At 50.4% G+C, this 13,199-nt stretch overlaps 2 protein-coding genes across 6 annotated transcripts in view; both read right to left on the bottom strand.

Annotated features, from left to right (window-relative positions):
* Window positions 1-516: 516 nt before the first annotated feature.
* Window positions 517-2,966, bottom strand: Prlh (prolactin releasing hormone). 2 transcript variants are annotated; one of them, XM_076914820.1, is made up of 3 exons: window positions 2,796-2,966; window positions 1,416-1,569; window positions 517-779 (listed from the first exon to the last, which is right to left on the bottom strand). In XM_076914820.1, the coding sequence occupies exons 2-3, from the start codon at window positions 1,510-1,512 to the stop codon at window positions 616-618; spliced, it is 261 nt and encodes an 86-aa protein (XP_076770935.1). In that variant the 5' UTR covers window positions 1,513-1,569; window positions 2,796-2,966; the 3' UTR covers window positions 517-615. The 2 variants fall into 2 exon arrangements, with proteins under 2 accessions (XP_076770935.1, XP_034376968.2); XM_034521077.2 differs by lacking the exon at window positions 2,796-2,966 and having other exon boundaries at window positions 1,416-1,606.
* Window positions 2,967-5,786: 2,820 nt separating this feature from the next.
* The window catches only part of Mlph (melanophilin), a 35,853-nt gene continuing 28,440 nt past the window's right edge, over window positions 5,787-13,199 (bottom strand). For all 4 annotated transcript variants that reach the window (XM_076914816.1, XM_076914814.1, XM_034521971.2 and 1 more), the window contains 3 exons: window positions 12,364-12,415; window positions 10,454-10,554; window positions 5,787-7,468 (listed from right to left, as the gene is read on the bottom strand). In XM_076914816.1, coding sequence (XP_076770931.1) covers window positions 7,442-7,468; window positions 10,454-10,554; window positions 12,364-12,415 — 180 coding nt within the window. In that variant the 3' untranslated portion in view covers window positions 5,787-7,441. The remainder of the gene's footprint in view (window positions 7,469-10,453; window positions 10,555-12,363; window positions 12,416-13,199) is intronic.

The following is a 13,199-nucleotide window of genomic DNA, read 5'->3' on the forward strand; positions in this document are numbered from 1 at the left end:
TCTAATTTTTACAGTAACCCCCCCCCCCCAACAGTTCTAAAAGTTAGTCTTAAAGATGCCAAGAGAAGGAAGTGGGCCATGTGAAGGGTGTTGTGCAGCCTTTCTCGGGGACCAAGTATCTTACATAGTGTAGTGTGTGGTCACCCTGGCTTTATGCAGTGTGCAAGCTGAGTATTCTGAGTTTTCAGAGAACCTTGGGTGGGTAGAAACTTGTGGGAGCAAGTGATCAAGGGCACCCCATTTCTGGGCAGTAGTGTGACTTTGGAGAACAGAAATTTACAGGAACACTGAATCAACATTCCCTACCCCTAGTGCAGGGTCTTAAGGGACCGGGCCAACCCCTGCAGGGCCTGGTAATGAGTGGTCTCAGTTGTTCTACTGTGGGCAGGTGGAACCCTCTTCTTTCCAAAGAGGTTACTGGATTCTGAGCTTCTCTCATGGTTAACCTCCCCAGAGAGAAAGCACCTTCCAGCTTATTACCACACAGTTACAGTGTACAGTAAACAAAGCCAGCACTTTTATTAGATCAGAGGAAAAACAGAGGAGAGGGAGGGTGGAGGAGGCTCTGCAGGGGACAGGAAGGGTGGGCCTGGGCTCAGCAGCTGAGCTGGGCTGTTATCCATGCTGAGAAAACTTGGCACTTCCATCCAGCGGGAGGCAGCTTAGTCGGCACCGCAGGCCAGGTCCGGAGACATCCCTCAGGGCTGCCCTCCTCCTGCCGAAGCGACCCACAGGCCTGATCCCACGGCCAGTGTACCAGGCAGGATTGATGTCAGGGGCTGAAAATGAAAAAGTCAGAGCATCATGTGGGATGCCTGGCATGTAGGTGCAGTGTTCCCCACACAGAGCCCCTAAGTAGGTAGAAACCTGGGTATCAGTCCATGTTGGCACCCACCCTGATGAGATTGGTCAGTGGTGTGGCTTTAGGAACTGAATTTAGATATATACCAGGACCAACATTCTCTTCCTGTCTGAACTTCACCCCCCAAATTCTTAAGGAACCCCACCAAGATGGGCAGGGGAATGGCGAGGACAAGGGACAGGTCCATTCTGGGGAGAGGCCCATTTAACAAGATCAATGTCCTTGACTGAATAGCAAGGTAGCCTTTGCTTAGGTCCCAGTGGTTCTCACTCAACCTGTGACCCTTTTGATATCAGACATCTGCATTTCAGATATTAACATCATAACAATAGCCAAATTACAGCTATGAAAATAGCAATACAATAATTTTATGGCTGGGGGATCACCACAACATGAGGATATGTATTAAAAGGTTGCAGCATTAGGAAGGCTGGGAACCACTGGCTTAGGAGATGGCCAAGCCCACCCGTTCAGGTGCTGGGTACCCAAGGCATCTGGGGAGTGTATGGATAGGAGGATGACAGAGGCTGTTTTTCATAAGCCAGGCACTCACTGCGGGTCTCCATGGAGTGCTGGTGGGCTCGGCTGGAAGCTCCTGAGAGGACTAAGCCTAGCAGTAGCAAGCACAAAAGCCAGGTCCTCAGTGCCATGCTTCTGGCTTCCTGGACGACGCCCTGGAGATCGGATCTCACAGGGGATGGTGCAGCCTGGGGGTAAAGGTGCAGTGTAAGTTGCATGCACAAAGCTGGGAGGGATTCTAGGTTGTTTGTGCAGATGTACATGTGTGCATGGAGCGTGTCCATGACTATGAGGTGTGCAAATGCATATGTTTAGTGCACAGAGCTACAATTATCAGGGGAGATATGTGAGCTGTGCACAGGTGGCTGTCTTGGGACATCCTTGGGCCTGTCTGTCCATCTTCGTCAGGACCTGGGAGGTAGACACCCAGGCCTTAGTGGGAAGAAGATTTATGGGGAGCCCTGTGGTCAGCAGAGGTGGAGAACAATTTGCTCAACCTCAGAGGTAGCTAGGGGCTGGGGAGTATTGGGACCTCAGTGCCCAGTCCTTCCCCACACTTGGTCTGGGGCCTCCTACACTGAGAGCCAGGCAGACAATAGAGGACATTCAGCATTCCACATCTTTAGTGAGCTCACACCTCAGAGCCCCTACAATAACCCGGGACTTCAGACCTAGTTTGCTGAGACTCTAGAATGAGCCTCTGGCACCTGCCTCTCCTCACAGAGCCCCCTTGAATGACAAGAGAGGGCTGCTGCTGCTGTGGACAGGAACTGGTACCCTGCTGAGGGAGCGAGCGCGCTGACCTACCACATAGCATCAATCTGTGATACTTCCTGCAGGAAACCCTTTTCTCTTCCTTCTTGCCCCTGGCATTTCAGGTCCTATTAGAAGATGCTCAAGGAAGACCTCTCCAGCTCCTCCCTGTCCACGCAGAGCTGTCCACCAGAGCTCTCTAAAATGCCTACCTCTTCCTCCTCACAGTCTTGCTGGGATGTCCCACACAGTGCAGGGGAACCCCAACTAGAGGAGATGGAGGTGCCACCATGAATCATTGTAAAGACTGCACCCACTCAGGCTGGGTGATGAGAACCTATACTGCTAGCCGACCCTGGTTCCTGAGCCCTGGGCACCCACTTTCTGGAGTGCTGCAGACCTGTCTGCCCAGGGTGACTTCTGGGCTCTGCTTGAGAAGGTGTCCCACTGAGGGGCACCTTCACCTGCCCTCCATCATGGACGGCCATGGAAACCACAGGAGGGCGTGTGGTCCTAGACCATAGATCACAGGTAGCTCGCTATGCTTGTCCTGCTTGGTGCCTGCACCTGGTTGCTCAGCAAGCCTGGCAGAGAAACCCTTGTAGAGGAGCTGGAAGTCCCAGCAACACCCACCCCTCTCCAGCACTGCCAAGTTACTCACCCTCTGTCCCTTGAGTGTGGTGATAAGGCTGCCTGGGCGTGAGCTGAGGCCTGCCTGGCTGCCCACCTTTTATAGGCCAGCAAGGAGGCAGAGGACGCCCCCGTCCCCTCCTTGATGGCGTCTTTGCTTATAGCCTGCAGTTCCCACTGCGTCTCCTCTCTCATCAAGACACTGTCTTTTTTTCCTTTCCTTTCTTTTTTACCTTCTTTAAAAAAAAAAAAAAAAAAAACCCTCTCATCAATGGCGTGATTTGTTCCTTCCTGAATTATATAATTTCATTTGGGCCAAGTGGCTTTAAAACACATTAACCTCCCCCTCTTCACGCTCGCCTTTGGGCAGACTCCACAGTGACGTGTCCACCCGTCCTCTCAATGAGAGCATGGCCGTCAAACTGGAATATGGTCTCTTCTGAATACTTGCCCCCCTTTTCTGCCTCACCTGAGCCGTGATTTCCTGGAATTGTGGCCAGGAAGTCCCTCAAGCCCAGGTGGGTGCTTCCTACTCTGGTTGTCCCCTCAGCTCGCTTATTCACATGTACAGTCTCTAGACACATTTCCTCTAGTTCTTCCCGAGTCTATGACTGAGAAAACACCAAGTCTAATGATACAAACAGATGTCTGGTGTTGTGGTACATGACTGTAACCCCAGCACTCTGGGAAGTGAACCGGACATATGGGTATGAGTTCAAGACCAGATTGTCTCAATAAAGCAAAACGAAACAATGAAACCAAAACCGAGAGTGTTACTTTTATTGTAAAGTAGGCTTAAAGGTGGAACATGGTGGCACCGGTCCATAACCCTGCTGCTGAGGTGGAGAGAGCAGAGGTGTGGAAGATCTCTGAAGCTCACTGGCCAGTCAGCTTAGCCAAATTGACAACCTCCAGGTTCAGTGACTCAAAAAAGAGAAAGTGGAAAAATGACTGAGGAAGACACCACATTAGTCTCTGGTCTCTATGCACAAACACACAGGGTCCTCTCATAGATGTGTACACACCACACACACACACACACACACACACACACACACACAACTTTTAAAAAGAAAGTCTATTATGCTGTAAAGGCAATTTACATATAATAAGAAAAAAAGTGTGCACAAAAATAGATAGAAGAGTCCAGATGATGTGAACAGGCCATTGTGTTGCATTTCAGGTGTTTCTGGCTGGGGAGTTCCCTGTGTCTTCTGGGTAGACTCATCCTGCTTATAGGTGCTGAACCTTGTTCTTTTACCGCCATATTCTGGAAGTGTTGAAGTATCTGTAGGTCTGTGCTGTTGAAAACGACCATGCAATATTCTGCCATTTAACTCGCCCCGTCATCACCACGTCAATAGTTACAGGTTACATGAAATATTTAAGTGCAATAGAACGTTCTTGAAGGAACTCTGCATGAGAAGAGACAAAGCAGGTGTCTCCCCCAGGATCGCCATTTCCTGGCCACCACCAGACTTGTAGGAACAGCTTCAGGATGCCAATTCACCCTCTGGACACACCTTGTGGTCAGTGCAACATCTGCGTTCTCAAGGCACAGATGTCTCTTCCTTGGAAGAGGGCTCTGGCCAGTGGCTCCTTGGGAGATCTGATAGGAGGTGGGTATGGTAAGGAACCCTAGGAGACGGAGGGCACAGCCTGAAGATTAGGGTCAGGGGAGTTTTAAACTTTCGCATGGTGCCTTGGTTCCGTCTGTGGCTAGCTCGGGCATTAACAATGGTGAAAGCCTGGTCTCCTACCTTGGTGAGAACTGCCTTGGTAGAACATGCTTCTGTCCTGTGGGAAATCCCCCTGGATGTGTGTGCTCAGTCCTAGGGCCCGTGGGGACTGCTGTGAGACCTTAGGAGCTGGACTGGGTGTCCTGAACACCATCATGGGTCTAGATCTGTCTGTCTGTCTCTGCCTTTCTCTGTTTCTGTCTGTCTGTGTTTGTCTGCCTGCCTGCCTCTGTCTCTCTCTGTCTCTGTCTCTATCTCTGTCTGTCTGTCTGTCTGTCTGTCTGTCTGTCTGTCTGTCTCTCTCTCTCTGTGTGTGTGTGTGTGTGTGTGTAGAATCATAAGTACTTTTGGCAAGGTAGCTTTTTTCCAAGTGTAGTATGGACATATTGTCCCTTTGAGGGTTCAAGAGGGAGCCAGCAGGCAGAGTTGGAGGCAGCACAAGGATCTTGGTCTCAGCCTAGTCTCCTTATCACATATTTGATGACACCAGGCAAAGGGTCTGCAGACCTGAGGGCTATTGTGGTTAACTGGAGATGTTGCAAAGGCAGGTGGCACAGTGCAGGAGAGGTGTGGCCTGTGATGCCCTCATAGAGACCCACAGAGCTGCAGGCGTCGCCTGGATACCTCAGAGCTGAGAAATGGGATACATGATGGAGGGTTTGACCAGAGGTCAGAGAGCCTTTCTCATTTCATATTAATGGGCTACGTGTCTCAGGGTAGGAGAACCAGCTTTAGGCACAGCAAAAGGATTTCTCATCTGGCATAGGCCTGTTCTAGGTGGCCAGTGTAGAGGAAGCACAGGGCTCTAAGTAACTGCCCCCTGGGTTCTGAGGTAGAAAGCTGTACCTGTCAGAGAGGCCTAGTCACAGAGCTGTGGCTGCGAGCTCATGACCATGGGGCATCGCCTGGAATTCTGAACAGCTGACAGACAAACTGAAGAACAGGGTTATGTAGAGAGGCAGAGGCTGTGAGGGTGTCCCCCCATCACCTGAACCCCCTGAAGCTGGATTGCTTGTGTCCCTGGGCTGCAGGAGAAAGCTCTGTGCCTTTCCCAACACTCCTACTTAAATGGGTTCTGCTTCTTGCAGCGCAGGAAGCCCCATTAACAGGATTCCCTGGACAGTGCTCACTCCTTGGTCTTCCTCAGGCTTTCAGCAGAGCGATGAGACCTTTCTGTTTTGGGGGAGTGTGCTGCAAAGTTTTGTGGTCTTTGAACTCTTATGCTCTGTAGTGGGTCAGACGGTCTCGCCCCAGTTCACACCCACATAGAACCTCAGGAAACAGAGCTTTTGCAAGTGTATTGACTGAGGCAGGCATACTGGGTAAAGGTGGCACTACACACAGCAAATGTTACTCTGACAAGAGGACAGCTGTTCAGAGATGTACAAGGCAAGATGACATGAAGGGGCGTATGGAGACTGCAGCGATGCTGCCTGAAGCCAAGGCACACTGGGATGGCTGCAGTCCCTGGAAGCAGGTAAAGGCACCCACCCCTCAGAACTGCAGACTCCACTGATCCTTTGAATGGAGTTTTGTCATTTGAAATTCAGGAACACCGGTGGCTTGTGCAGCTGTAAAAGCATCTCCTGCAGGAGGACCTAATTGAGGACTGCCTGAGAGACCAAGGATTGCTGGTGCAGACAATGTCAGCCAATCGGGAACTGCTGTTTAGAAGTGATGCTTTCTTGGGACCAATGGGGCGCGGGATGGAGGGTATTTAAGGAGCTTGCAGCAGGGTTCAGGTGAACTTGCTGCAGTGTTTCTGTTTCTCCCCTCTTCCTGGAGTCTGTGTTGTTGACTCTGTGCCACCTCACCTCCAACCCCAAGGGCAGGTAAGGTCAGGTGGCCAGTAGTCAGGACACAGGCAGCACAGGAGGACATATTTCCATTGCAGGACTTTGCTAGAAGGACATAGGGAACAAGTGTGGAGGCCCTGAGAGGCACATCTCTGAATGAGTGAGAGGCTTCTTCCTGGAGTTTTATTCTCAGAAGACACTAGGATGTATGTGGCTCTGGCCTGTGTGTTCTCTAGACTCCCAGACCAGGATATAAGCTGATAGGAAAAGGCAGCCCTGGGTGTGGGGAACCCCCGTAGTGATGTGAAGGGCGGACTATGCAGCAAAACTGGCTTTGACACACCTGACTTCGGAAGATCTGAGTTCTTGATAAATCCCAGAGCAGTCATCTCTGTGTTAGAAGTCTGAATTTGAAGCACGGGCTATCTAGAAAACGAGGTCCCTATGTAGTGTACCCCAAAAGCCTGTGTTGGAGGCTTGGTCTCAGTGTGGCACTGTGGGTGGTAGTTATTGTGGTGGGAATATTGGGATGGGGGGTGGTCAGTGTTATTTGCTTTCATCTGTAACACACAAGGAAATTTGAAGAACAAGGTTTGTGGGGTGGGTGAGGAATCCACCCCGCCTCACTCACCGCCATTGCACACTCTCCCATCATGCCCACAGAGACTCTCTCTCTCTCTCTCTCTCTCTCTCTCTCTCTCTCTCTCTCTCGTGCACATGTGCACGCAGTCAGGAATGTGTACACGTTCAGGGCCTCCTCTGAAAAAGTTCTTTCCATTCCAGCTGTGAGTGAGGCCCAGCAAGGCTGAGATCGGGTTAAAGAATCACAGTGAGAAGGTGTCTGAGTGTCCTTCAGCAGGCAGAGAACATCAGTTGAGGGGAAGTCACATAGTTTGTATTTCCCGGGTCAGAGACTGGCAGGTGCCCTGGCTCGGGTTCGTGATCTGGTGACAGCTGAAGGCTTGAGATCCTGAAGTCTGACAGGTGGATCCACACACGAAGTTCTTCTTACTTCTCTCACTGGGATGATGATTACAGGCATCTGTAGCATCAAGGAGCACAGAGCCCATGGGGATGCGATGGCCATGTGGTGGAAACTGTGGGGTGCTTTGTGGTACTGTCTTGTGCCATGAGCCTCCCCTTTAGGGCTGCTGGGCCATCACAGGTTTCTGTAGAGCACAAATACACATGTGTTCATTTAGGTGTGCACATGGGTTCATGGGCAAAGTGTTCACAGAGAAGTAAATACATATACTCACGATTATGTGACAGATACAGATATAACAGAGAAACATATAAATATATATATGTTTACACAGGTGGGAATATAGACACAAACTTAGAAATCTGTATGTACATGTGCATGCACACATGTCAGTATACACAGATATACACACCAGATTGTGCCATACACACACACACACACACACACACACACACACACATGGAGAGAGAGAGAAAGAGAGAGAGAGAGAGAGAGGTGTGCTATGCACACAGACACACATGAGTATGTACACTGATACCCATGTGGGCATGCACAGACACACACACCAGCATGTACATGACACATGGGTACCTACACAGATATAGGCATAGACATAGGTATGTATGAAGAAAACCGTGGGCATGTATACAGATAGACACAATGTCAGCCATGTTAATGTGCATACAGTACACAGGCACACAGGCAAGCCCCTAGCTTTGTGGGCTCATATGTCCACACATAACTCAGTTGCTTGTGTTTGCTTTTCACCAGCCTTTGTTTGGCTGGTTTTTGTTTTGTTTTGTTTTTGAGGCAGGGTCTTTCTACATGGCCCCAGCTGTCCTGGAACTCATTAGATAGAGCAAGCTGGCCTTGAGCTCACAGAGATCTCATGAGTATCTTTCCCCTTTTCTTGCATCTCTACCTTGTGATGCCCTGTCCTCTAAACACAGATTTCATGACCATGAGAGGCCATGATTCATGCGGGTCCCCCAGTAGGGCCTATTTACTGAGAGGGTAGTTTGGGGGCTCTGACTTCATTCTGTCTCTTGAGGAAGATGAGCTTACAGGATGCGGCCGGTTTAGTGCGCTCCTAGCTGGAAGCTTTCTCCAGAGCTGCCCAGCTACCTTTGTTGACTGTGGTTTCTGCTCTTGGCTGCAGCTCTGCCAGAGATGGGGAATTTAGAAGATGCTTCAGATCGATCCCATTCTGCACATGGGTTTATAGGACACAGTGGAACAGTGTGAGCAGAGGCACACAAACACCAGGGCACAGATACTGCTTCTCCCAGAAAGGGCTCAGGGCCTCCAGGACTAAGCACTCACCTCCTAGGTGTCAGGGTAGGGCTGGCTGGGGGCTTGAGGGCTAGATCCCTCTCAGCATGTGATACCTGCACGGACTTGATTAGGATCGGTGCTGGGTGTAGAATTCAGCTAAAATTCACTCGCTGAGCACAGATTACATTCTAAGTGACAGCAAAGAGCTGGATATACATAGAGACCCTTCCTCGGAGGAGGTTCAATTTGGGATCCAAGATACAGAGAGACAGTGTTGTCATGAACTATGAGTATGACACACGACCTGTATGCAGACCTAAGTTGTGAGGGGCTGCATGTGGAGGACAATGGCATAGGCCACTGCCGGTGCCAACCAATGAAACACCCTTCCTCAGCAGTCATTAATATTCAGCCTAGTCAGCAGGTGGATTCACACATCCATTGTAAAGAAATTTTTAGACCATCCCAAGATAACTACTACATTCCCTGTGGCATGGGTGACCAACTCCAGGGCCGCGTGCATGTTGAACTGACAGCCTGCCACCAAGCTGTGCCTCCAGCCCAAGGCAACTTTTAAAGAAGAGAATACATTTGGAGTTTAGTCTTCCTGGACAAAGTTTGGAAGATTGAGCCAGGCAGATCTCTGCTCACCCTCGGAACTGGAAGTAAGCTGGGATGAACATTAGACAGCGAGCTGAGTTGGTAACATGGAGGTTGGAGAGAGATGAGGGATGAGGGTGGTACAGCTTGAATGTAGGGTATCCCCCAATGTTCATATATAGGAAGTTTGGTCCCAGTGTGGTGGTGGCCCTCGCTGGGCAGGGCTTAGTGGGAGCTCTGTAAGTCACTGAGGACATGCCTTCAGAAAGGATAAAAGACATTCTCTTGGGACCCAGTGTGTTTTCACTACAGCACAGGGGTGGAGAGATGGCTCAGTGGTTAAAAAGTGCTTCCAGCTCTTCAAGAAGACCCGGGTTTGGTACCTAGCACCCACATCCAGGTGGCTTACCAGGTGTAACCGCAGGGGATCCAATGGCCTTCTCTGCTGGTGTCTACACACACACACACACATACACACACACACACAGAGTCACATCGACACACCTTTTAAAGTCTGCATCTGACTTTTATGACTCCTGACTGTTCCTTGCCCTCCTGCCTGGTGAAATGCTCTCTCCTCACAGATATTCCCACAATTCCGAGCATCTGCTAGCATCATGTCCCTTGAACTCTGGAGAGGTGTGAGTTAAGTAAAACCTATGTAGCCTGCCTGCCTGCCTAGTGTATTTCCCCCCGTAATGAAATAACAGTAACACAAAATGTGTTTAGGTCTTGATCAAAGGTACTTTGTCACCATCACCATGAGTATCTCCAGGATGAAGGCCACAGTCTTGTCACCTGAGATGTCACAGTGTCAGGTCTGAGTGGAACCACTGGGCATGCCTCTGGCTCAGAGCAGAGACCTAAGGCAGTTCACAGTTGTCCTTGTGTCTAGTGCTCCTGTTGCTGAACTTGAGGGCCCCAAGGCTCAAATGAGGGTCTTCAGGGTCTACTCTGTATCTAGTGGCCCTGCCTGGCCTGAGGGTTCAGCCTCATAGCACCCTGGTTGGCCCCTGTTCAGAGCTGAGCCTGTCCCTTGTGTGCTTAGTGAGCCTGCAGGTTTATCATTACCTTTCTTTCTCTCATTAATGTACTCAGAACCCCTCCCCCCTTTTTTGTATATGTGCTCCCAGATCGAGCACATTCTCAGGTACGTTTAAGAAATGCTTTCAATTCTCTTTTTGCAGATTGATGACTAGCCTCTCTACCCCCACCCCCTCCAATGCCTTTTGCTTTTGATTCAGTATCAAAATGTGAAGCTGACAATGCACACAAAGACAAGAGGAAACGTTACCGCGAAGATATGGCTGGCTGTCCCTTTCCTCCCGTTAGGGTTCCTCTGTGTCAGCGAGCCACGGTACACTGATTTCCGATCAAAAGAACTACCATCTATGCCTTTGGGAAAACAGAGGGGAGACAGTGAATCGAAGACCTAACCAAACGAGTTCTTGTCTACTTCAGACATTAGACAACATCATAGCTGTGGACACGTCTTCTGTCGAGAAGGTTTCACATTGCTGATCGCTTTGCAAGGTGCACTCAGTGGCTGTGTAGAAAAGGAGTTCAGAAAGTTTCTCTCTCTATTAAGAGGCGGAGCCACTGAGAAAGTAGGCGGGGCCAGTGGGAAAGGGTGAGGCCAAGAAAAGGGGTGGGGCTAGTGGGCAGGAAGGGGGCGGGCAGCAGGAAAGAGATGGGGCCTGTAAGCAGGAGGCGGGGCCTAATCTTTTAGGTCACTGGAAGTAGAGTTTGTATCCTTCTCTGCTGCCCTGGAAAAATAACAGGGAGCTTAGGACACTAGGATCAGGAGCATATGTATCTGTGTCATATAATTATGTGACAGGACAATGGGCCTGAGGTGCTGGTACTCTGATCCTCAGGGCAGAAGTCTTTTAGGCCTGTGGCTGCAGAGTTGGGGGCCTCACCTCCATCCTTAACCAACTGTTTGTTTAAGTGAAGGGGCTGGACAAAAACCTACACCTGCATGGCTCTGGTGGGAATCTCTGGAGCTGGAAGGAAGTGGGGTTGGCTTGCAGCACTCCAGAGTGCTATATCTTTCTAGACCCATATTCAGTGATGTGCTTCAGTCAGGCCTGACCTCCTTCTCCCCGTTTCCTTCCCTCTCCTCCTCACTCCTCCCCTCCCTTGCTTTCCTCTCTCCTTCCCTTTCTTTTTGAGAGCTGACTTACAGACAACATGGCTGTGGTGTTATTCCATTCCCAGGAGGCAATTAAATTCCCAGGGATCACAGCACTGAGTGGAGAGGATGCAGCTCGATTTGCAGGCCTATAGAGGGCCCTGAGGATCTGCTATGGTGCCATGCTGGCCCTGGTAGACCCAGTCATGAGCCTATTTTGGCTTCATGCTGGCACTGACATGGTGGTAGTAAAGAACTGAAAAGGACACTCAGAGTCCCCCAATGGCCCGGCCATGAGACGCTCTGGCTTGAGGCTGAGTGTGAGTGACCTCTTGGTGGGGCTCAGTCTGTCCTTGAGGCCAGCCACAAAGAGGACTCAGGCTCACCTCTGTCTTCTTGTTCCAGAAGCTCCCAAATGTCAAATGCCACTCCTCATCATCCCCTCTCTAAGTTAACCTTGACCCTGAGGGTTCCGATGAACCAGTCTGAGGACCTGGGGTACCGTCCCTGTCCTTCCAGTGAACCTGATGTGTGCTAGGACCTCAGCGGATGCAAAGAGGAGTCTCTTCCTGGTCTCTGCTTCCCATCTGGCAAGAGGTAAGAACCCTTCTCCATCACATACGGTCACCATCCTAGAGTTTGACCCTCTGAAACTGTCAGCTGGAGAATGAGCCTTCTTCTTTTGAGTTTCTCAAAGGGAACTTTCATAGTGACAGAAAAAGTAAGCAGTGCACATCTATGTGCCCAGGGCAAAGATGATGTTCCTATCACCAGGGAGACTGCAAGGCCTTCTAATGGCCTGATATTTTGTGCTTTCTATAGGGACCCTTTATAGTGACACCATGGGAACATTAGCATTGCCAGGACTGCCTGCACCTGCTTAAAGCCACCCTGAGCAGCATGGGCCCAGGTGGGCACAGTGGCCCTTCTGGGTGTTCTTCAGAGACGGGGCCTAGGGTGGGTCCCACGGATTAGGGAGGAGTGTACAGAGCCTGGCTGGCTGTGTCTCCCCCACCCCCAGCTCCTCTCTCAGCTGTAGTGGAGCAGGAAGGGGAGCAGGTGGCTCTTACCTTGGCTGCTGGGAGAGTACTTCCTCCTCAGGAGAGAGGGGACAGCTGTGGCCTAGGAAGAAGAGAACATCTCTGGGCATCCCCGAGGTGTAATTTGAACTAATTTGGGACTTCTTTTTGATTCTGACCTTAATTACCAAGGTCACCTGTTTCCCCGTTCTCTGCTGATAGTCAGCTCAATGATACAAGAATGCACACTGACTGTAAATTATGTACCCGTGTCTACATGGACGAGATGCCAGGGAACTGCCTGCTTCCAGTGGTGGGTTGGAAACAATACAGTGGCGTGGGTTCAAATTACAGAGTTGTTCCTTACTACTGCACGCTCTGAGTGCACCGTTGGTGACACAGACTCACGGCTATACATTGAGCTCCTCCCCACGGTTGTTAGCCACTACCTCCTCCCTCCTTTCCCAGAGACCACCTCTCTACAACACAGGAAGAAAGTCTTTCTCTGTTTGCCCTTTTCAGGAGAGGAAAAGACTGAATTGGTTAATTACCACAGAAATATTTTCCAGTGTCTGGGATTCTCCCGGCGTGCCTAGCTGATGTTTCTGTAGATAGAGCTTAGAGTCTGGAGGTGGGGCTTTGGGGGACTTGGGAGAATTCTATGGATATCAGGACCCAGGGTCCAATCAGGATTCTACTGTTATTCTATCCCCCTGAGCCTCAGTTCATTTGTCACTATTACAAGGTGTCACTGCCCACCCAACTGGGTTCTGTAACACAGGTGAAGGACAGAAAACAACACTTGGAACCAATAAGCTAACACATAGCTGGGCTTGCCCTATGGCTTAGTGGGTACCTGGGTGGGTAGGGCCTGGAGTAGGCCTGGG

This window comes from Arvicanthis niloticus, chromosome 17, assembly GCF_011762505.2.
Source record: "Arvicanthis niloticus isolate mArvNil1 chromosome 17, mArvNil1.pat.X, whole genome shotgun sequence".
NCBI classification, from domain to species: domain Eukaryota; kingdom Metazoa; phylum Chordata; class Mammalia; order Rodentia; family Muridae; genus Arvicanthis; species Arvicanthis niloticus.

Bases quoted from the DNA above. Each gene is read 5' to 3' on its own strand.
- Prlh (XM_034521077.2), bottom strand. From the start codon at position 1,599: ATGCAACTTACACTGCACCTTTACCCCCAGGCTGCACCATCCCCTGTG. The intron at 780-1,415 runs GTGAGTGCCTGG...TTTCATTTTCAG, and splicing joins GCACTCCATGGAGACCCGCA to CCCCTGACATCAATCCTGCC.